The sequence below is a fragment of the Strix uralensis genome, chromosome 2 (genome assembly GCF_047716275.1).
Source record: "Strix uralensis isolate ZFMK-TIS-50842 chromosome 2, bStrUra1, whole genome shotgun sequence".
NCBI lineage: Eukaryota > Metazoa > Chordata > Aves > Strigiformes > Strigidae > Strix > Strix uralensis.
The window spans coordinates 109,489,050-109,511,560 of record NC_133973.1 but is presented as its reverse complement, the minus strand read 5'-3'; the positions used below and the strand labels follow the sequence as shown (position 1 = coordinate 109,511,560).

Genomic DNA, 22,511 nt, shown 5'->3' with positions numbered 1-22,511 from the left:
ATGTAAGCCAGATAAATAAAACAATATAAATGTAGAACAAAGTCCATGCCCCAAAGCCTTAACTGAAAATATTTTTTGTTTTAAATAAAACTTGTTACATAACAGATTCTCAAACTAATTGTGTTTTTTCAGATAATGAAGGTTGACAGTTTACATCAGAACAGGCAACAGAAGAAGAACACCTATAGAAACTCTCATTAATATTTCCTAAGTCTTAAATGGGAATTGTCATTGTTCAAAAATAGACCTTATGCTCTGTGATAGATCTTGAAAAGAAAATATATGAAACTCTACTTCTTATATCAATGTCCAGTATAAATGGTGTTCTTCCCTCACACACAAGAATTTTGAGATCCACTATTTGAATGATTTGTGATTTACATTTTTTCAGATATTAACTGTAAGAGTCTGTTCCCTGCTTGGAACAATTTTTGTCTTCTATTTTCTCAGCTTCTCCAGACCTGTCATTGTCACAGAGTATTACACACTATTTCCCCACTTCAGTTGAGGTGTAGCTGTAGTTTGTATTTCTCTCCTGGTATCACAAGGCTAAAAGTCACATCCACTTATTATTGTTTAAAATTAATGTTAACGAATATAATTTTGTCAGTACAACTGCTAAAATCTCCTATGCATAGGATGCATAGACAGATAATGCACCTGTTCTGTCTCTCCACAGCAGTTAAGCTGATCCTACACTTACACAGCTCTAAGTTACCATTTTGGTTTCATCAGTGTCACATTGAGATAAAATATGAACAGCTGGCTGCTTTCAATAGGTTTTGCAGGCAGTGCTGGGAAATAAAGATAACTCAATGGAAAGAATGTTTTCTCATGTTTGCCTAAACAGCATTATTAAGAGGGCTAGAGAAGTAAGACTCTTCCATCTGTGTAACACATTCCATCAACTCATTTGTTGGGGGGCTCTGCTCACTTACTCTGACACAGTTTTCCTCTGCAGTTAATTTCCTCTTTATTTTAGTTTTATTATATCAAAAGGATCCTCTGTATTTCATGTATCATGCCTTGAGATTTTTCTTTTCTGCCTACTGAAGAAGGGGCAGTTTTCCCCTCGTGGCATTTTCCTTTACAGCAAGAAAGGAGAGGGTCTTGTAAGTTTTACTTTACTGTTAGGAGGGAGAGAACTATTTATTCAGTAGTTCTCTGGCTATCAGTATTGTAGGTTTTCCTCCACACCTGAAAATCCATGAGTGCCTGAAGAAGGGGGTGTGTGTGTAAAAACTCAATCAGCTGGTTTAGCAAGAACTCCTTCCTCTCCCCACATGCCATGAATCACACTAAGGGCAGCTGTACTAATGGAAGCACATAGACATCCCTAACTACACGAATAAATTCCCAGGCTGGGGCAAGCAACCCTGCTTCCCAGACATCTCTTAAGGGTTTTGCTAAAAGAGAAGAACCTTTTTAATTCTAGAGTCCTAGAAATGCAGACAATTCTTTGGCACCATGATTTCACATTTTCCCACAGAGCAGTGGTAATGTATGGCAAAGGAGCAGTGTTTCAGGCAGACTTGCCCCAAAGGGATCCTACTGCTAGATTTCCACCAGTACAAATGAGTTGAGCTCACTAACACTATGCTCCCATTGAATGGAGGCAAGAAAACCCTAAAATGTGGCTTACAAACCCCATTAATGGATCGCTTTATGTACAGCATATGTGAAGAGCCAATGATTCCTTGTACGTAAAAATCAAGGAAAGCTTTGAAAGAAGGGTTTTTTTGACTTGAGGTGGCATAAGATACTGAGATAGAAGGGGTTTTGTGGATCACTCTGTCCAGGCTTAACTTTGTATAATGTGGTTCCAACACTAGTAAACTTAATCTAAAAACTAATAGGATTTCATGGCCTCACTATTCTTGTTGAATGCCACCACACTGAGGGCTAGAAATTCTTCTGATTTCTAGGCTGTATTTGTCATGGCCATCTTATGCCCACTTGTTCCCATGTCAGCACCATCTTTCATCATCGGTGGCCCTTCTCCATTGTTCATCACCTGACATGTATAGAGACCATTCTTATTCCCTCTCAGGCTTTGTTGTACTAGGCTAAACAACCTGGCTATTTTTGTCTCTTTGCATCAGTTTTGCCATTCCTGTGATTATGTTGATTTCTTTTTCTACAGTCTACAATGCAAATTAGGCTTTTTCAAGCATGGATGATCAAAGCTCTTCCAGATCAGCTCTCACTAGTGCTCTGTATAATGGCATGCATGCTTCTAATTTCCACCCCATTCCTCAGTTTATCTTAGGATCATATCACATGGAGAGGGTAGGAGGGTCATAGTTACGGTGTGATCAACTCACATACCAAAAATTTTTTTCCCTTCTATTGTTTCTAACCAATGTCTTTCATTTCTACCAGAAATCCCTGTCACTAGTTTCTATTACCTTATACTTTATGCTATAGAATTTCATCTCACTTCTATTATTCTAGTCCTCAAGGTCATTAAATTCTCCCTGTGTGATATTCCTGTCCTCCGGTACATTATCATTAGGCATTATGTATACTTCTTTTCAAGAGGATAGTGGACATCTATTAAATCTTCTTCTACATACCTGTGTATCTTCCTCGTAAGCAAACTGGATTTCAGATCTTTGACTTCAGAGTCTAATTCTTACTGTAGAACAAAAACACACAGAGAGAAGCCAGCATAGTTTGTCTGGGATGACTTTTCAATAGTAATACATTTGTTATACTACCAAATGTATTCAGTTCTTGATACTGTTCCAGGAAATGACAAATGTTCAAGGTTACTCCTGAATTAAAGGCAAATCATAATGCACTGTATAGTTGCATCATAGCTATATTTTTTTTTATAGAAGTGAGAATTCTGTGTTGTTATTTGGACCAATTTAGCAAATCCATGTCTGAAATAGTTGCTCAGATATCCATGCGGGTATCCCAAAGATAAATTTTCAACTTAAATAGGACTAAAGAATAATAGCATTTTCTAACTTCTATTTGTCATCCAATAGATATAGAGAAGAAAATCCTTTTTTTGTTCCAAATAGAAGTTCTTGATTGTGTTTATGTAAAACCAACAAAGCATTAAATGCAAAATAATCTATAATTGTAACATCTCATACTACCTACCAGGCTGCTTTACTGCATGATAGTGTGTGTTTTCAGACTGTCTACTATCTAAATGCTAGCATGTATTATGGAACAATGCAAACAATATCAGTGGAAATGGTTTTGGTAGCACAGTGTGTAGATCAAGGAGTGTCACGTGTGAAAGTGAGTTGTGGCAACTACGAACATTTGCCATAATGAACTCCTTAATTAGTTCAGAGTATTTAGTCAGTGCAGGCAGAATATCTGTGATTTCATAGTATTACTAAAAGTTTTGTCTGGCATTTGGAAATGTAAAGCAGCTGTAAGGTAATGGACATTCAGCCCCCTGACATGCCACTGGGTGAACCCAGAAACAGTTTGATTTTTACACAACTTGTAAAGTTCTTTGTATGTTGGGGATTTTTAATAGTGCAAAACAGTCTCTAGAAGCTTGTAAGGTAATCACTGCAGGGAAATGTTCAGATGTACACATTTACATATGGAATTTCTATTGGAAGTAAATGAGAGTTCAACACCATTTATGCCTTTGAAAAGTCTCCCACTGGGAGATGATCTCAATGACTTTTCTTCCACGTTTTCCTAAGAAAATCCAGAATGTTCTAAAGGGATCTGGATTGCACATTTCTAATCAACGAGATGTGAATGAAAAAGTATTTGTAACAAAACATAAATGCAAAGTCGCTTCAGAAAGGTTTGGATCCATGTATCTTGTAAGAGCTGTCTTAAGAGCTGACAGTTTACTGACACTGTTCTTCTTGCCTTTTTTCATCAAAATATATAGAAAGAATATGTAATTCTCTGATAATAATTAAATACAGTGCTATTGTTTTGTACCATATATGCTTAAAGGGTATATTTTTAAATCTATATCAACTTGCATATTATTTTTACTTCTTCCAGACAGAGATAAACAGTATGATCTGTGTGTTTGCATGCAGTATGTTAGCTACTATCCATGCACAAAGAAAGAAATATTTCCAGAGATGATTAAGTACAGTCCAAGGACTCAGTCTTGCAATGACGTCTGAGCAAATTCAGGGTCTTCCAGAAGAGCTTCTTAGAGGATAGTACTGTAAGAATGTAAGCAAAAGAGTTGATTAAGGCACAAGGATAGAGCAAATGCAAAAGGATATTTGAAAAAATCCTAAAGCCTTCATTTGTAGGCATATTCTTTACATACTTAAAAAAACTAAACAAAAATGATGTGTCAAAATTGAGGGGTTTATGTTTTATCAGAACACATATTCAGTTTGAAATACAAAAATGGAACATGAAGGGATGTAAGTTCAGCTGAAATCCATTGAAATGTGGTGGTTCGCCTTCATCTGTAATTTGCAAAATGAGAGAATTTGTTTCAGTCACAATAGTTATTTCAAGTTCTGTTTTCTCTTTCTCTTGGTTTCGGATTACCTGTGCAATGCCACCTTTCATGACCACTAACCTAAGTAATTTTTTCTTTTTATAGGTTCTCAACCTAGTACAGTCCTATGTCACGCTGAGAGTCCCCTTGTACGTCTCTTATGTTTTCCACTCGCCGGTGGGTGTGGGAGGCTGGCAGCATTTCGACCTCCAGTCGGAGCTCCGGCTGACTTTTGTGTATGACACTGCCATCCTGTGGAAGGATGGGATCGGTAGCCCACCTGAAGCAGAGCTCCAAGGTGGGTCTTGGATTTCTTTGCATCGAACATGAGTTCTGTTACTAAGAGTGTAATTTGCTCACAGTAGGATGATTTTTCAGTCATTCAAATACTAAAAAAAAAAAAAAAGAAGTATATCATTTATTATTAGTTGCAAACAATCTGCCATTTTCTAGCACTCGCAGTTCTCTGCTGCGGTGTTTATGAAAACCATGTAAAGTTGACATCAGTTCTTTTATTGCAAAGAAAGATAGTTGTCTTTCTATGTTTTAAGTACACATGCAAAACTTAACACATTTATTTGTCATAGTGAACCTCAAGGTTCACTATGTATTCATATTCTGTTACCACACAAGATGTTTTCACTTTAATGAAAAAGAAACTTTTCTGTGATACCATTTTCTTCTGGCCCTGAATGTACGGTTTCAGAAACTTTTGATATTTTGAAAACATTAATTATGAAACATTCAAAAGATACAGAAATATATAATGGGTATACTAGCCTGTCCTATGTGTTAGAGTAGTAAACTGTGAAACATTCTTTAAATGTCATAGATACTGTCAGTGAATGTTTGCGACTATAATTAGTCGCTAAATCAAACTCTATCATTACAGAATTTACCTTTGCAAAAAGTTAATTTATTTTTTAAAAATAGTGACATACAGTTGTCTGTGAAAGATTAAAATGTATAGTTACACCTATATGCTGCTTTGTTCTATTTATACAAATTTACTTAGTTTTTCCTAGCATTAAGCTTCAGGTGTTCCATATCTGCCCCAACCTAAGGTAGAATACAGGCACCGGCTATAATTATGTATGTACACTCACACAATTTCGGGACTCCAGTGAGCAGAAAAACATATTTTGTTTCTGCAAATTCTGTATATGACCTACAGGAGTCATTGCTATGCAATTTCTGTGCTCATGTTAAGAGCAGGAAATGAGGAGTGGCAAGGGGAATCTACAGTGCATTAAGAATGCACATGTCATGCCATGCCTAAAGAATAAGCCACGTGCCACAAATGGTATGATGTACTAGTCACCGAATAACAATCAGATCTAATCGTCAGTCTCTGTAGTTATGTGGCACATCTAACACCACCGTTTTCCTGTCTTTGATGCTTTAATTTTTTATTTCTCTGTTTAAGAAGCTGATGGCCAGGTCTTTGGAGATGCTGAACACTGGTGGCTCCCTTTGAAAACAGCCAGCACAAAACACATGATAAACACAGTGAGGTAGTGGAGGGTAGACCCCCAACATATCCCAATCTGATTTGGGCAGTATTTTCTTACTCCACAGTCTTGTCCAATGAGCAGCTGTTTTTCCGGGCAAGGAGGGGTTACCTAGTTTCCAATTTATTTCTATACTTCTGGATACATATAATTGTTCTACATAAATTCTACATAAAATTGTAAAGCAGTCAAGGTCTTCTAAAGCTATAATTCATACACACACACATATATATATATATCTTTCTAATGTACCATGACACATTCATGGAGGAACATTCCTGTTTCCTTCGTGCTTCTGACAAGCAGAATGGTGGCACATCACTGGCTCTCTGTAAGGGAGCACTGGAAGAAACGCCTGAACTCTGAAGCTTTGCAGAACTCTAGAGAAAAAGAGACTTGGCTGCAAGCTACAGCAACAAACCACTTGTGGCATATGACCAAGACCTTATAACCTGAAATTAGGAAACATTAGGCCCATGTTTTGGGCCAGGTTCATGCCAGAAATCACCATTAATGCAAAGCCAGTCAGAATGAGTTCACAGATTCAAGCACCCTCGAGGAGATTGCCATGGAAGCCACAAACAACTGCTACAACTAAATGCTGGTGGGTGCCTTGGGACAATAGATAGGGAGGCACTGATAAAGAGTATCTCTGAAGCAGCTTTCACTGATAAGACTCAGATTTAACACCAGGTGAAAACAAAAGTATTCTTCCTTCAATAGAACTCCCTGGCAGCTGACCATTCTGTTGCCTGAAGACCAGCACAGACTGTGCTGTGGACTTTCCTCAGCCTACTAGAGTGACTGTGTGGGTCCATGATAACATGTAAATCCTTGACTTTGCAGGGAGGTTCTGTATGTGCTTTGGAAAGCTGAAGCATTGTGAAAACTCTAGGCCCCACTGTGTAAATTCCTGTTTGAGAAAATCTTGAGTCAACCCAAAAGGCACAAGCAGGCCCCCTCCCAGACAACTGACATGACAAGGGGAAATGAAAGAGTAGAGCTGGTGTCTCATAGGAGTGTGATTTTTTTTGACATCTGCAAGTGGAAAAAACCTTGTGAATTTGCTTCTACTGCCAGGTTCCCTGTACCCAACCAGTATGCGTATTAGTGAAGAGGGGCGCTTGGTTGTCAACTTCAAGACTGAAGCCCGATTTCATGGTCTGTTTGTGATGTCCCATCCTGGTAAGCTTCATCTATACTTTACCAGTACTATAAAACCAAAAAGACCCCTCCCAAATTTTATACTATTTATTTTTCTTATTTCTGCTACTGAAACCTGAATTTTTTATGTACTGTGCTCTTCAGATAAGGATTTTTCCTCTATTTCATATTTCCTACATGTCATTGATGACTTTGTATTCAGATTGTCAAGCTTAATGAAATATGCATGTATCTGATGGAAAGCAGATAGTCCCACTTGATCAAGAGCCTGATTTTTGAAAGATGAAGATCTAGGCCATTCTGTCCACTAGGGATCTATAAATATATCTGTTTTTAATCCAAAAGCTGTGATTAGCTATTTACTTATGTTGCCCTAGGAACTTAGATAGTGTTAAAATTTCTTTTCTAACTTGAAGCCTTTTTAGGTTATTTAGACCTTTTTCAGAGAGTAAGAAAAGGTTTTTTATGAGCATTGTATCACTCTGTTAATAAAACGTTCTCACTGCCATTCAATTAGTCATTGCTGAGGACCTGATCCTGCAATTTAATCTGTTTAAACCCCACTGCCTTTACTCAGAATAATCACAGGTGTAAGACTCTGTCTACAGACATAAATGAATGGCGGCCATGGAAAAGATTATCTAACTAAATTAAATTTCTGAACAATAATAAGAAGGGAAAAAATAATTTTAAGAAATCTCTTATTTTAACTCAGTTTTATTAACCTATAAAACTCCTTCGCAGTGCTTCTACTTTTTCTCAGCTGTCCTCTAGCATGTTAAGTTTTGCCTATCAGGCAGAGCCGAAAGAGTTACATCGCTAAGAGAAATTATTTGTGTTCCCTGGGCTGACATTCCGAGTTTAAAACAGGAGGGATTATAGATCTTTGCCATTCCACTCTTGCTGTTTGCCTGTCTGCTAAATTTAATCTTCATAGAGTTCTGATGGTGTAGCCCAAAAGCAACTGTTTAATAGACACTTGAACAAGAATCAAGGGGACCCAGCTGTGTTGACTGTAATTGATTTTGTTAGTTTCAGTTAATAAAACCCAGTGCCCTGTAAAGGTATTAACATCAACTATGGCATTATGGTTTATGAATTATTGGGAATGTTTTTCAGGCTCTGAGACTTTGCAGTCAAACCCTAAAGATGACAAATCTGTCTCTTGACATATTTCTAGCTTCATCTATAACTTCCATGGTTATGTCAGCCGATCACCCGGGCCTGACGTTTAGCCTCAGCCTCATCCGAAGTGAGACAACATACAGTCAGCCAGTACAGCAGTGGAGCTTTGTTTCAGATTTTGCGGTAAAACCTCAGCCTTCGCTGTGTCTTCTGTTGCCCCAGCCTGTTAGTTAGGATGTTGGTGGAACAGCACTCTTTCTCTCTTTTTCTCTTCAGGTTCGAGACTATTCTGGAATGTACACCGTGAAGCTGATAGCTTGCACCACTGCTCCACATCAGGAATACAGCCTACCAGTGATCTGCAATCCTAGAGAGCCAATCACTTTTGATCTGGATATCCGATTCCAGCAGGTACCACTCCAATGATACCTTCGTTGTGTTTCCTTTTTAGTTTGATTCCCAAATTGTCTTTGTTGGTCTTGTAATGGTAGTGCTAGAAACTGAATTTACTTGCTTATAAGCAAACCAATCCCTAAGTTGGTAGGACAGCACGTACTCCTCTCTTGCTGTTTAACCAGTTTTACCCAACTGGGAAAGGCTAATATAGGAACACAAATGGTTTTTTGTCCTCAATGCATGGCCAGTCTTTGATAGGCAATAGGAAGCTCATTGACGTTGGTTTGGGGAATAGTTACTGTGATATAAACTAACCTTTGAGAATTCTTTACTTGTCTGTTGGCTTTGGTATAACATAGTTTTATCATATAATTAGGAAAATATAAAACTATTATCAGAAGGTTTTCATCTGTCACAAAGATCAGAGCTAGGTCTCTGGTATTAAAAGGGGGACCTTCAGAGGAAGATTCATTCAGTCCTAAGGTAGGACTTCCTTCACTGACTGTAGAGGAAGTGTAGATGGCCAACAGTGGTAAAACGCTTAGCTTTAAGGCTCACAAAAGTGAGTGAGACAAATCCTACCCATAGCAATATGGATCATATGGGAACATGGGAACAGGCAAACAGCATACCTTTCATGAGATCCAGCTGTAAAGCTCTGTTCCTGGGAACAAAATATGGAGAAATGGACTCCGCTGTAGAAAGTACTTACTGAAAAAAATCTGGGGGTCATGTGGGATAGTTATCAGAACATAAACTGCCAGTTTACAGGGTTATCAAAAGGGCTTGCATGACCTTGGGATGTGTAAGGAGGAAGTGATATAATTTCTGTTATTTGGAGCCAATACAACTAATACTGGAACAGTGTGGCGGTGGTTTCATGCTCATTAATAGTATAGATGTATGCTATTAAATCAGCTTACAGTATAAATCAGATCCGGATCAGTCAGGAATACACAATCATTTTTCTGTTGAATGAGCCAGAGTACACAAGGGAATGTATGCAGTCTTTATGCTTTCAATTGACATTATGCCAGCTATGGGAGAATAGATGACTCCTGATATGGCATTAAGTCCTGGTGAAGCCGAGAGATGATACATGATCTGACATGAAACCTGCCTTCTTAGAGTTAACCAGCAAAACATTTTGAAAAAGTTTGAATGGAGGGGGTGAGGGGAATTTATACTTGTCCAGTACTTCATCTTTTGTCTGGCATTTCTAACCTGCTTCTAGGAACGCTAAAGCAATTCACAGCAGTGCTAAACCACAGCTTGTGTCTGGTTCTAGTATAAACCAGAAGACATTGCTAATTCAAAGAAAACGCAAAAGAGCTGCAAAAATCATTGCAAAATAGGCTCAGTAGCCTAGGGAGAGACCTAACTCTTACCTGGAAGAAGCTTATGACAAAGAATTAAGAACTATGACTCAGAAATGCTTTGGAATAAATAAATGGATACTATAGGGGTCATTATATCAGATAAAGCTTGAACAATACAGTATATGGAAGTTTCAGATACATCAATTCAAAGTAGGGATAAGGTACAAAATTACAATGGTATCGTAATCACCAAGGACTGTGGCCAGTTAGTCCCCCATCACCAGCAATTTTCAAACCAAGACCAGCTCTTTTTCTTGAGATACTCATAGTAAAAGGAATTCAGGAAATTATGTGGCCCGTGATATTGTTCCCTTTGATCATAGATTGAAAGACTATCTGGACTTAAAACAGGTCCCAAAAAAGCAGCAATTAGCAGCAGTACAGTAACACAAATTCAATAGGCAGTATCTAGCACTTTACCTCTAAGATTTTCTAATCATTCTGCAAAAATGAGTAAGCATTGCTATCCATTGTTTTAGAAATAAGAAACAAAAGACAGAGAAGTGAGTGGGAAGGGACTTAGACTAGGAAACACCTGATATCTTGCACAGGCCCACTGCATCCAGTCCTGGGGTCCCCAGTGCAAGAAAGAAATGGATCTGTTAGAGTGGGTCCAGAGGAGGGCCACAAAATGATCGGAGGGCTGGAACGGCTCTCCTGTGAAAAAAAGGCTGAGAGTTGGGGCTTTTCATCCCGGAAGAGAGAAAGAGTGAAGAAGACCTTATTGCAGCCTCCCAATATATAAAGGGGGCTTATAAGAAAGACAGAGGGAGACTTTTTACCAAGGGTTGTAGTGACAGGGCAAGGAGCAACTGAAAGAGGATAGATTTAGATTGGACATAAGGAAGAAATTTTTTACAATGAGGGTGGTGAGACACTGAAACAAGTTGTCCAGAGAAGCTGTGGATGCCCCCTTCCTGGAAGTGTTCAAAGCCAGGTTTTGTGTCCCTGCCCATGTCAGAGAAGTTGGGCTAGATGATCTTTAAAGGTGCCCTCCAACCCAAACCATTCTACGATTCTGTGAAGTCAGTGAGTGCAGGTGTCACAACTGGACCAAAATGACTTTGACTGTAAAGTCTAATGATGAAATGATCATAGAATTATGGAATCATAGAACAAGGTTGGGAGGGATGTCAAGAATCATCTGGTCCAAGCTTTCTGGCAAAAGCATGGTCTAGACAGGATGGCTCAGCACCCATGGGGCAGGACAGGGGCTGTTTCTCCCAATTCTTAGTCTAGTGCTCCAGCTGCTGGTCTGAATTATCTTCTTTGGCTTTTTAATCTGTGATTTTTCATTTTCTTGGAAACTTTTTGTTCTAATTCCCTTCACAATTGTTTTCACTGTTCATGAGTGAGGGACCATTTGAAGAATCAAATATCGAGAAGACAATATATTTGGTGTTTCCCCTCTGGAGATTTTGATTCAACATTTCCTTCTTTATCTGCCCATCTCCTTTTTTCCTCTCTCTGTGGCCCCTGAAGAGGGAAGCAGGTAGCCTGGAACACTAGTGAGGATTGTATTACCACTGTCTCACTCTGGGATTTCCTGAACATGAACAATATTCAGCTTCCAAGCTCTGTTTTATCCTAGTCCTTTCAGCATCCCCTTTCTTTAAATGTACATGACTATTTCCTGACAGAAACACTTCCATAATTAGGATACTTGCTGCCCTGGGATGGACCGATCTGAAGAGCTCTCTGCTTCTTGAGTTACCAAGTATCTCATGAGCTTTGGTCCCATGGAGGTGGGGATGTCTACCACGAGTGATCTGCACTGCCACCATATGCAGAGTTAATGGGCATGGCAAATAGGTAGAATAAATTGACAGTACTCTTCTCACCCAGAAGATCCTCACAGATTATTTTTTTAAGAACTCTTGTTTAAAATGCCTCAAATGCACATGAAAATAATTACATTTAAACTACAGTCATAAATAATAGCTACATGTCAGCCACTGGCAGCACTAAGACTTACACATAAAACTGAAATAAAAATAGTAACATAAAATAGGATGCCTGGATGCCTAAGAGATGTATTCATACCTATATTCATAGTATTTCCCCAGGCCACTGCTCTTACCATTGTTGTAAACTGTGTGGCTGAAGTCCAGTGCCTTTAGCTGAATACACACTTCTTGTTTCCTATTCAGTGGACTTTTACTCTACCCAGGAAGAGCTTGATGAGGCCATGCTTCATTCTCTTTCAGAACCACAGCTGGAAACCAGTTGTGCCAGTCAGGTATTTGAAGCTGTGGGACTGCAGTCCAACAGCCTGAATCCCAGGCATTTAGAAGGAATCATTCCAAGAAAATGGAAATTATTTTTTCAATTATTATTTCTGTGAAAATTCTATGGGGATAGGGTTCCTCTTTCTGAAGAGTAGCAGTGGGTTTATGAAAATATTTCAGCTATACATTCTTCTTGCCAAATCCTGTTGCTTTGATAGTTTTGGGACTCTACTGTGAAAAAAGGATTTGAAGAAGAATAAATGTGTCAGCTGTATAACTTCCAGCAGTAGTTTCCGTTGATATTGTTATATCTGTTTCCATCAGCCCCTTGTCCATGAGCCAGCAAGAATGTTTTCTTTCTGTTTTCCTTCCTGCCTTTACACACATATACATATATATACATAAATACACATACATATGTTAGCATTTTTTTATTTGTTTAGTGGCCTCTTGTTCTTTTTTCTTTTTTTTTTTTTTTTTTAATGTGTGCATCTTCCACATTGTTTCCTCAGGTACACTGCATCTTTTTGAACTTTGGGTTCTCCCCAATTCTTCTGTTCAATATTTTATTTCCCTTTTGTTATGCCATGTCCCTGTATAGTTTGCCTTCAAACTTGTTACAAGGCTCAGTGAGAACCTGCTGCTGATAGTATTGGTTTATTTCATTCTTGTAATCAAGGAAGAACCATAGATAACTATGTCAAATGTAAAAAGATAAATATTAGCATAAAAAGATGTTCAAATGGTTAGGTGCATTTTCACATGCGTGATCTGATACCCTGCAGCACATCAGAAGAACTGATAGTTGCAAATAAATCCTCAGCAATGTGTACTTTCAAGTAATTGGCAGAAGATCAGAAGCAGAGGCGGGACTTGGGTGTAAGAATGAAAATGGGATAGAGAAAACAGGCTGTGATGAGTCAGAGAGAGACAAGTTATTGAGGGAAATATTTTCCTCATGTTACCCCCACACATAAGTTGCTCTGGGCACCTTCTTGGCTGGGATTTGGAAAAATGTGGTGGGAAGAAACTAACCTAGAATCCTATCAAATATCACAGAGGCCGATAAGCCAAAGGTCATATGCATGTAAAATATATAGCAATATATGTCTAGTACAAAGAAATCTTTTGGGTTAAACTGTATTATTGCATGTAGATGTATGGAACTGATAAATAACGTACACTGGGAGAAGATCACACTGTGTTTTAAGAGTCGTTAAAGGATACTTGTTGAAGAGCCTTATGTTTTTGTGTTTTAGGTCAGTGACCCAGTGGCTGCTGAGTTCAGCTTGAATACCCAGATGTTCCTCCTCTCCAAAAAGACACTGTGGCTATCTGATGGCTCAATGGGCTTTGGGCAAGAAAGTGATGTTGCTTTCTCAGAAGGTATAATTGTGCACAAATCATGCACATTTAATATGTATTCTACACTATCGTGATCCTGTTTCAGTCAAAACAAGATAGGAGTAAGGGATTGGGCTTGCTGCTTGTGTTCTTTTGCATTTGCCTTTCCTACCTGGCAGTTTACATCAGAGCTGTTGGACAATCTGCCCTGAAACTTATTTATGAGGGTTACAGTACTGGTGCCATTTCTCATAAGCTGAGCACTTTATAAACATTGGCTGATATTAAGAACATTCCTAGTTGATAAGTGAATATTACAGTCTTTTTGTTGTGGGTGAGTGTACCCGGTCTGGCCACTACAGTGCTGTGCTTTGCATCTGTGGCTAAAACAGTGTTGATAACATGCCAATGTTTTGGCTGCTGTACTTGCACAGCATCAAGGCTTTCTCCCTTCCCCCTGTCCTCCACTGAGTACGCTGGGGGTGAGATGATTGATTCAATTGATACATCTGTCGGTGGACCTAAGCAGTCACTTTCTCAGGCTTTCCTCATGTGTCTCTTTTGCCTGTTTATTAGAGTTCCAGAACCTTGAATACATGACTGTCTTTTGTGATGTATTTGCACAGTCTCTTGAACAGCAGGTGCCTGGTCTCCCTCTCTCAAAGTCTGTAGTTGCTCCACATTGTTGTAAAAGCAACGCAACATTTCTCCTTTCCTTCTCCAGATTCTCAATCTTCCTAACCACTTTCTATCATATGTATCTGACCACTGCACACAGTATGCTTTTCTTGCCTGTGTAGCAATGGCCCAGGTTATTTGTACAGGCCTGGCAAGCATGTCTTATCTTAAACATTATCAGAGAGCTGAAATGCAATCACATGCTAGGGAGCCAAGTCTCGGAAAATGTCTCAGTGACTTTTCATAATGTTCATTTCACTTGTACAGTATGCCAGTCTTACCAAGTATAAGTAAACTCTTATGCAGCCTGAACAGGATTCTACTAACATAAAAAAGAGCACGTCTTCAACAAAGCGCAGTGTCAGGAGGCCAAAACTCTACACCTGTTCTGGTGCAGAGGAATACATAATATTTAAGTCACTTTTTTAATGTGAAAGCCCAAGTATAGCCCAGAATTAAAGCAGTCCTTGAACTGGTTCGGGTTATAGCAACAGTAAGTGGCCTCCTACTGCTATTATGTGGCCCAGAGTGCATGGAAGAGTGTGCATGGCCTTTGACAACGGCCGTGCACAGCCTTTCCCTGTGGAGGAAGCTGGGTGGCAAGGTGTCTTTGGATATAGTTACATTACACTTCACTAAGCTTCTTGACTAGGTTTATTAACTTAGCCTCAGCACTGTGCTCAGTGTTCCAGTGTAATAGAATGTGAACTGCCTGCATGTTTACAGGTGATACCATATATGGTCGGGTGATGGTGGATCCAGTGCAGAATTTGGGCGATTCCTTCTACTGTAGCATCGAGAAAGTTTTCCTGTGCACAGGAGCTGATGGATATGTACCCAAATATAATCCATCCAACACTGAATATGGGTGCCTTGCTGATTCTTCATCCCTTCTGTACAGGTTTAAGATTGTGGTAAGTATTCTTATTCTGGGAGGATGTACATACATATTTTTAATGCTTGTTCTAACTTCTTTTTTATTCAAAGCCAACTGTTCTTTAAAATGTTCTCAATGACACCAAATTTTTGACTCGAGCTGCAGGCTAGCATGAACTGATGAAGGCAGTATCTTACCTTTCTCCCTCCTGGTTCCATTCTTAATCTTTCTGGGAACACTCATCATTTAGAGTTTGACCTAAGTTAGAATCCCAAGATAGGCTTTTTCTCTGCATTGTCTATAACCACTGACCATAGAGGGAGTCTTAGGAGAATTGCAAGTTAAGGATTGGAATTTGTTGCATCTTTAGCTATCCAAAATGTATTGTATAATGTAAAGTTAGTCATCCAGGTTGCCTCTGTAGTCAATAGGGAAAAAGAGATGCCTCTAAAGCTTAGAATATCTGAGATCCTTTCCCTTCTGAAAATAATTATTGAATAAACCTAGATGACTACAGACCTGATGCCCAACTTTTAAAGAGTTAACTTTAAGTAAGATGATTATCTAATTATCTAAACTAATTTAGCTGAATGTCTGTTAATAGAAATGAAAGGTTGCTTCTTTAAAATAGGAAATAGACTTCTTACTTTCATTTCAGACCACATTTATGTATCTTTTTTTATTTTAGAAATGTAGCTGTGGTTGTTCTCTAGTGTTTCCCCCTTGTATTTCAACAAAAATGTCTTCAGGCAAGAGATTAAATAGGAGTTAGTACAAGTCAGATGTGACCACAACTGCTTCTCATGTCTTTTGTCTTGATATTACTCTGGATTGCATAAAATAACATGTATAAATTACACAATTTATACATTGAGTATAAATATTAGAACTGTTTTTCCTAGAAAAAAAAGAATCTGTGTTTTACAAACTTTTTTTCCTCCATGACTATGTAGGACAAAGCTCAGCCAGAGACGCAAGCCACAAGCTTTGGAAATGTGCTTTTTAATGCAAAGCTTGCAATAGATGATCCTGAAGCAATTCCGTTAGTTAAACAGCCAGGCTCTGATGGATTTAAAGTAGACTCAACTCCTCTATTTCAGGTATGATTTCTGTATCTTATTAGCAAGAGTACTGAACCAAGAAAGAAATACTTGCACAAGAAATGTTGTTAACAGTAAGTCATATTGAAGCCAATAGAAAGATTTATTCTGACTCCAGTGACAGTCAAACAGGACTATAAATGCTTAAAAATTTCTAGATATAAAATTTGGAGTGCTTATTAAAAGATTTCCGTGGGGATACTATGCTTTTCTCTTGCTTAATTCCACAGTCTATCCAGAAATTATACAAATTATCTTATGCATTTCTTCTAAGAACTTGATAAGTTTGTTGTTACACAGCATTATTTTATTGCTTCCCATCTCACTTGTCAAAGACGAAAAGTAAAAGAATTGTAAGCATTTATAGTGAACTTCATCAAAATCTAGTTGATATTCAGCATTTTCTGTGCAATTCTTTCCTTGCAAACTTGCACATTGTGAAACATCTAAGCACTGGAAAGCCTAGAAATTGACAACTAAAGGGTGCAACTGCTTCTTAATTAAATATAATCCCTCAGCTGTGTGTGTTCATCCCTTTGATCTATATAACCTAGCCAGGAGTTGTCTCTTCGTTATTTCTTTAGTATTTGCAAAACTATGTGCAAAACTCAAGTGTACAAATTAGTAGGAAAAAATGTTGAGGAGATTCTAATCCTATGCCTGAGCACTTAGTATTAAAGGTCACACTGTAACCAATGGAATATTTAACAGAACAGCTTACTTACCATTATAAAAAGGGTTTCATAATCTGCCCCCCATGAAAATGAAATCTCATTTTTTATATGAAGAATCCATTTCCAATAATGCAGTGGTTTTTGGTCCTCATTCTGTCAAAAGAATGAGAACATGAAGAAACAACAGTATATCCTGAGAAAGACTTGGAAAAACAAGAGTAAAATAGAAAATGTATTATTCCTCACATAACAAAACTTGGCTGCAACCACTGAAATTATCAGCCAGTAGCTTTAAGACAGTATTCAGACAAATCTACTGGACCTTGTGGAGGCCAAATCTATTATGTATCCAGAAAATATAAGACAAATTCAAGGAAGATAGCATCATCTCATGCAGACTTCAGGGAATCACGCAATCACAGAATGGATGAGGTTGTCAGGGACCCCTGGAGGTTGTCTGTTGCAACCCACTGCTCAAAGCAGGGTCACCTAGAGCAGGTTGCCCAGGGCCATGTCCAGTTGGATTTTGAATATCTCCAAGGATGGAGACTCCACAGCCTCCCTGTTCCAATGTTCAACTGTCCTCACAGTAAAAAACTGTTTTCTTATGTTAGGATGGAAATAAAGCCACAGCCAGGGCCTAGTCAGCTGGCAGGTTGGGCCTGGAAGGTCCTCTTCTGTGGTCTGTCTACAGCTGAGGTTCTTTGTATGACCATTGGTACTAACAGTACAAAAAAAAAGTGCCAAGGCTGTGCTTCTTCATCAACCTGATAACCACAGAGTCTGGCCACGGAGAGGAATGGAGACCACCCCACCTTAAAACTTTGGTAGAAAACGTGGTTCCTCTGGTGCTCATTGGCACACAGTGAGGGCTTATCTGTGCGTGATTTGAAAGTACTTGTCCAGGCAATCAATTCAGAACAATGATTGATTTCCTCTGTGTATAGTGCTGTCCCAATTGTGTACGTCTGTGTTGAAATACAAAAAATTGTGTCTTTCTAGGTGTCTTTGGGTAGGGAGTGGTACGTCCATACAATCTACACTGTACGTTCAAAAGAGAATGCTAACCGTGGAATCGGCAAAAGAAGCGTGGAGCACCAGTACCACTCACTCTTTAGTGGTGGGAGCCCAGGAGCATCGACACAGAGACGTCACAAGAGGGGAGCTGAGCAGGACCCAGAACTTGCAAAAGACATTGGAGTAGAAAATGACCGAGGAACAAACATACAGCACATAGCGCTAGATCGCACCAGCAAGAAACAGGTTCCTCAAAGGGAGATTGCAGTCAATGGCGTTCTCCCCAGGGAACTGAATAACCAAAGTGCAGGGGTCAGTGTAGTCACAATCATTGGTGGAGCTGCTGCCATTTTCCTTGCCATCTGTTTAATTGCAATCATCATTTTGCTTCTAAAATGGAAACAAAATTCTGAGAAGAAGGAAGCCACAAAGGAGTCGGGCAGCAATGAACCAATGATGCTACCGTATAATTACACCAGTGACAGCTCAGAGGTTTGATTCCAAGACCACAGGATTCAAGCCTGAGTCTCCAGAGTGCCTCAAAAAAAACTTGAACTGCACTTTGTTAGCAGCAGATCATGGTGACTCATGAGGAATAAAGAGTTCACATGCTTCTAGGTGTACTTGAAATTTTTTATTCTGAACTCTTGCTGCCATTATCAACAATAGAAGAATCCATACCAAATCTTCCACTTTGCACGAAATCTGATGTCCCTATATCATGCACTAATCTTAAGCAGCAATTCAAGGAACTGCATTGTAAGGGAGACATTTTTGTTTTGTTTTTGTATTTTCTGACATTTCAATAAAGTAGAAGAAACTATCCAAAGGTGCTATATATCCTGTCTGCAATAAGAGAGGAAATCTGTTTTTTTGGAAACAGAGAATACTTGAGAGGAGGAGTCCTTACACTCTTCAGTTAAATTTTGTACTGTTTCTCACAAAGAACTCAATGTCTACAATTAGTCTGAAGGGTGATGAAATGCCTTAGGCATGAATCCTCCCTCCTATAAGCTTTTAACTTCACTTAAGCTGTACCAGTGATTTATTTTTATTTTTTTTACTTACGTGTAACTGAACTTTTCCAAAAAACAGCTAGATTAGACAGCATAACATTGAGGACAGTTGCATGTCACAGAATACAATATATACTCTTTTCTGCAAATTCCTATTCAGATATTTAATCTGAGAATTTTTTTCCTTATTTATGTTTATGTAAAGCCAAAGAATGCAACAAATCCAGAAAGAATTTTGTTATTCACAGAAACTGGATGCTTATGTCCTCTTAAGTTTATAATGGATCATGGAAGTGTTGTAAGGTAAATTATATTTGTTAGTGCATATCCACTGCTGGGAAATGCAAGCATTGGTATTTCAGTACCTAGAGAAGATGATAGAGTTAAATTCAAAATGCAGAGGACAAGGTTCTGCCTGAACTGAGCCTAGGAATCATGATACTGAATCCAGCATGTGATTGTCAGTTGCCTTATTAAATGGCAACAAAGTGAAGTAGAAATTAACATTTGATTGAATCAAGTAGTATTTATTACTGTATAATCACAACACATCTTGACAAACATGCTGGGTCATTGTTGGGCATTTTTTAACAAGTGACTACTTTTGCAAGAGTAATTCTAATTTTCTCTCAGCGTTCTTGATTTGGGTAACATGACAGCATGATGTTCCACAGAAGTTTGGATCAGCAGTATCCCATGTCAGTTCTTATCCAGACAGGACCTGCTCTGTCCCAAAGATATCCTGCCAAATGCTTGGCTATGAAAGCTATGTAACCTTCAGGACAGATTGTCCCATTTGTCACAACTAGCGTTATATACAAGAAAGTCCTTTCAAGTCAATGGAGTTAAAGTATATAAAGTATATAAAGTATATAAAATCCGAATCAGGCCATTGAGATTGTTGCCTTGAAATACCTGTTCCTTCCACCATCTTGTGGTGGTGGGTGTGGGCAGCCCCCAAACTATCTTTAGCTGCAGTACACTTGGCATTTTGTATTCTGGGAACCATGCTGCAGAGATCTGCGTTAGCTGAGCAGAATCCAACTTGAAAGCAGCCTGGCTGCAAGGACACAATGCTGCCTCTGAACTAAAAAATCCATCTACAAGACTTCCTGGCCTGGCTGTGGTGCTCTGTCAACACAGATAGACCTGACCTAGTAATTCTGCACAATCGTCCTCTGAGCCATAAAGACTGAGAAACATTGAGGACTACTTGCCTAGGAATATCTGTGTTATGATTCATGGCGCAGTGTGAATATGCCCACAGAGGGACTCATGTTGATATCTCTTGCTCTAGATTTATATTGTTATGACTTGACTCATTTAATACGGTTTCATCAGTTTTTCACCAAATGAATCAGATCAGAATCTGTCCTACCTTTTCTAGGTTTTCTGAAGACTGTGATTCAGACTGCTTAATTGAAGGATGTTTGCAGCAACCTAACAGTCAAACTCCATTACTAAAATCATGCAGTCATCTTTTGTTTTAATTTATTTGAGTTCTAGCCTGAAACAATTATCCACAGGACATGCCCAGTGCATTAGACCTTTTCCCTAGTCACCTGACATTAATTTACTCTTTTAATGAAGTTCCTGGTTTTGTGATTCATGTATTGTGTGTGCAAGATTGAGCAAAGACTTAACCCACAGATACTTTTATATTTAGTTTAAGTTCATAACTAAATTGAGAGGGTAACCTGAGATCAAATTTGCCTTTGTGCCTATATGTGAAATCACTATGATAATAAGAAACGCAGAACTTGTCTCCTAGAACCTGCATGTTTGGATAATAGCAGTTAATGATTCTACAGTAAAATGGGACACATGTAAATAATAGAACATTTTAATATTTATAAAATGCCTGGTTTGTATAAGCAGAGAAGATCTTTTTTAAAAAATATCTATAAAATACAGAAATTAGGTGTTTATCAGTAGAGTTATTTTTCTGCTTTTGAATTTTTAACAGACTTAAATATCATTGAAGTTGTTTGCAGGCAAAATCTTTTTTTAATTATTATATCTTTTTGTAAAATCACATCAAAAAACATGTGTTCTACAAGCAAGATATTTAGCCCCATAAACAACTTGATCACTGCTTTGAAGAGCATCTTATTACAACTTTGTAAAATGTTTAGGTTGATGGGGATTATCAGACTAATGTTTTTCTAAGAATATATAAAATAATAGTGCAAACTCGTGATAACAAAGAAAAACACAAAGCAAACACTGAAAAGCTGGACAAGCATGAGTGAGATTCATGAGTCAGATATCGAAGTCCTCTGCCTGGGAAGAAAATCCCAATGTTTTCAGTAAGGCCTGGTGGATTTGTCCCATTCTCAAGCAACTGGATTTCTTACAATTCAGTGAACTATAAATACATCTGTAACAGCGTGCCTTTTTTATTATGGCTTCAAGGTTTTAGATTTCAGCAACATGTTTTGGAGGCTTATTAACATTTTCCCTTCTACTTAACAAGTGGCCTTGTTTATACTAACCTGAATAAGTGCCTCATTCCCAGTTATGTGCACAAATATATTAATATTTATGTATCCATGCAATAAGCTGAGTATATTTTATATATATATTTAATCTATTTCCAGATTATGTATTCAATCCTCTTTTCCCTGGAGATGCTTATTCTGCTAGCAGTAATACCATTTGTTAAACCATTTATACGATAATTACTATGTTTAAATTTGTTATCAATCTGTCAAAAATCTTTCCATGCATATTTATTTGGAACAATTTTTTGCTTATGTCTATGACTGTGATATTTGGCATTTGTATCAGGAGAAAAATAAAACTACTTCTGTTTTGGTTACTGATCTAAAATTTGTGTATGAATATCACACTGAGGAGAGGGGTCAGTAATGCAGTGTTAAGAAAAAATAATTTGTCACATTGATGGAAGAACATAAACTTACTACTGTGTTTGCAATAAATCTCACTGCTTTGTGCCTGAACTGATTGTTTCCTGCTCATGAAATGTTCAGCACAGGGGTTGTTTTTTGATCATTGCTGTTGCACTCATGGCTCAGATAGGGATTTTTCTTTCAATTCTAGCACATCAGACATCTCTAGATATCTGCAAGATCTTTGTAGGTTGGATTGCCACATTGCTGTGTGCTGGCAGTGTTTATTGTACTAGACTCATTGACAAGTGAAGGTGAGTCTGCAGGAAGCAGTTCTCTTGTTCCTGCAGCGCTGATGTTGCTGTCAGTTGTTTCTTGTGCCAGCTCATTAGATTTTTTTCCCAGCGGCAGAAGAATCGGGTTAGAAATACGTGAGATGTAGACGCAGTGAAACTGGTTCTTTATATATATCTATATGCACATACTACAATCAAGAAAGAAAAAGCAACTCTGAACCTTTCCCCTCTTGCTCCACCCTTTGTAAACTGGCCGGCACTGGCTTCTGATCTCTGTGTGAACTTAAGCAAGCACCCCCCTCTTTCACTGTCAGAAAGGCTATACTTGATGGCTAGTTACACGAGTGACACAGTATATTTACCAACTGCCATAAGGAAGGATAAACTATCAGGCAGTG

General features: G+C 38.4%; 1 protein-coding gene across 1 annotated transcript in view; it reads left to right on the top strand.

The window, feature by feature from the left end:
* FREM2 (FRAS1 related extracellular matrix 2) overlaps positions 1 to 21,928 on the top strand; it is a 147,086-nt gene extending 125,158 nt beyond the window's left edge. Inside the window, exons 17-24 of the mRNA XM_074859783.1 lie at positions 4,562 to 4,754; positions 7,048 to 7,152; positions 8,312 to 8,439; positions 8,533 to 8,667; positions 13,519 to 13,645; positions 15,008 to 15,195; positions 16,112 to 16,258; positions 17,935 to 21,928. Of these exons, the coding sequence (XP_074715884.1) occupies positions 4,562 to 4,754; positions 7,048 to 7,152; positions 8,312 to 8,439; positions 8,533 to 8,667; positions 13,519 to 13,645; positions 15,008 to 15,195; positions 16,112 to 16,258; positions 17,935 to 18,447 (1,536 nt within the window). The 3' untranslated portion in view covers positions 18,448 to 21,928. The remainder of the gene's footprint in view (positions 1 to 4,561; positions 4,755 to 7,047; positions 7,153 to 8,311; positions 8,440 to 8,532; positions 8,668 to 13,518; positions 13,646 to 15,007; positions 15,196 to 16,111; positions 16,259 to 17,934) is intronic.
* The last annotated feature ends 583 nt before the right edge of the window (positions 21,929 to 22,511 follow it).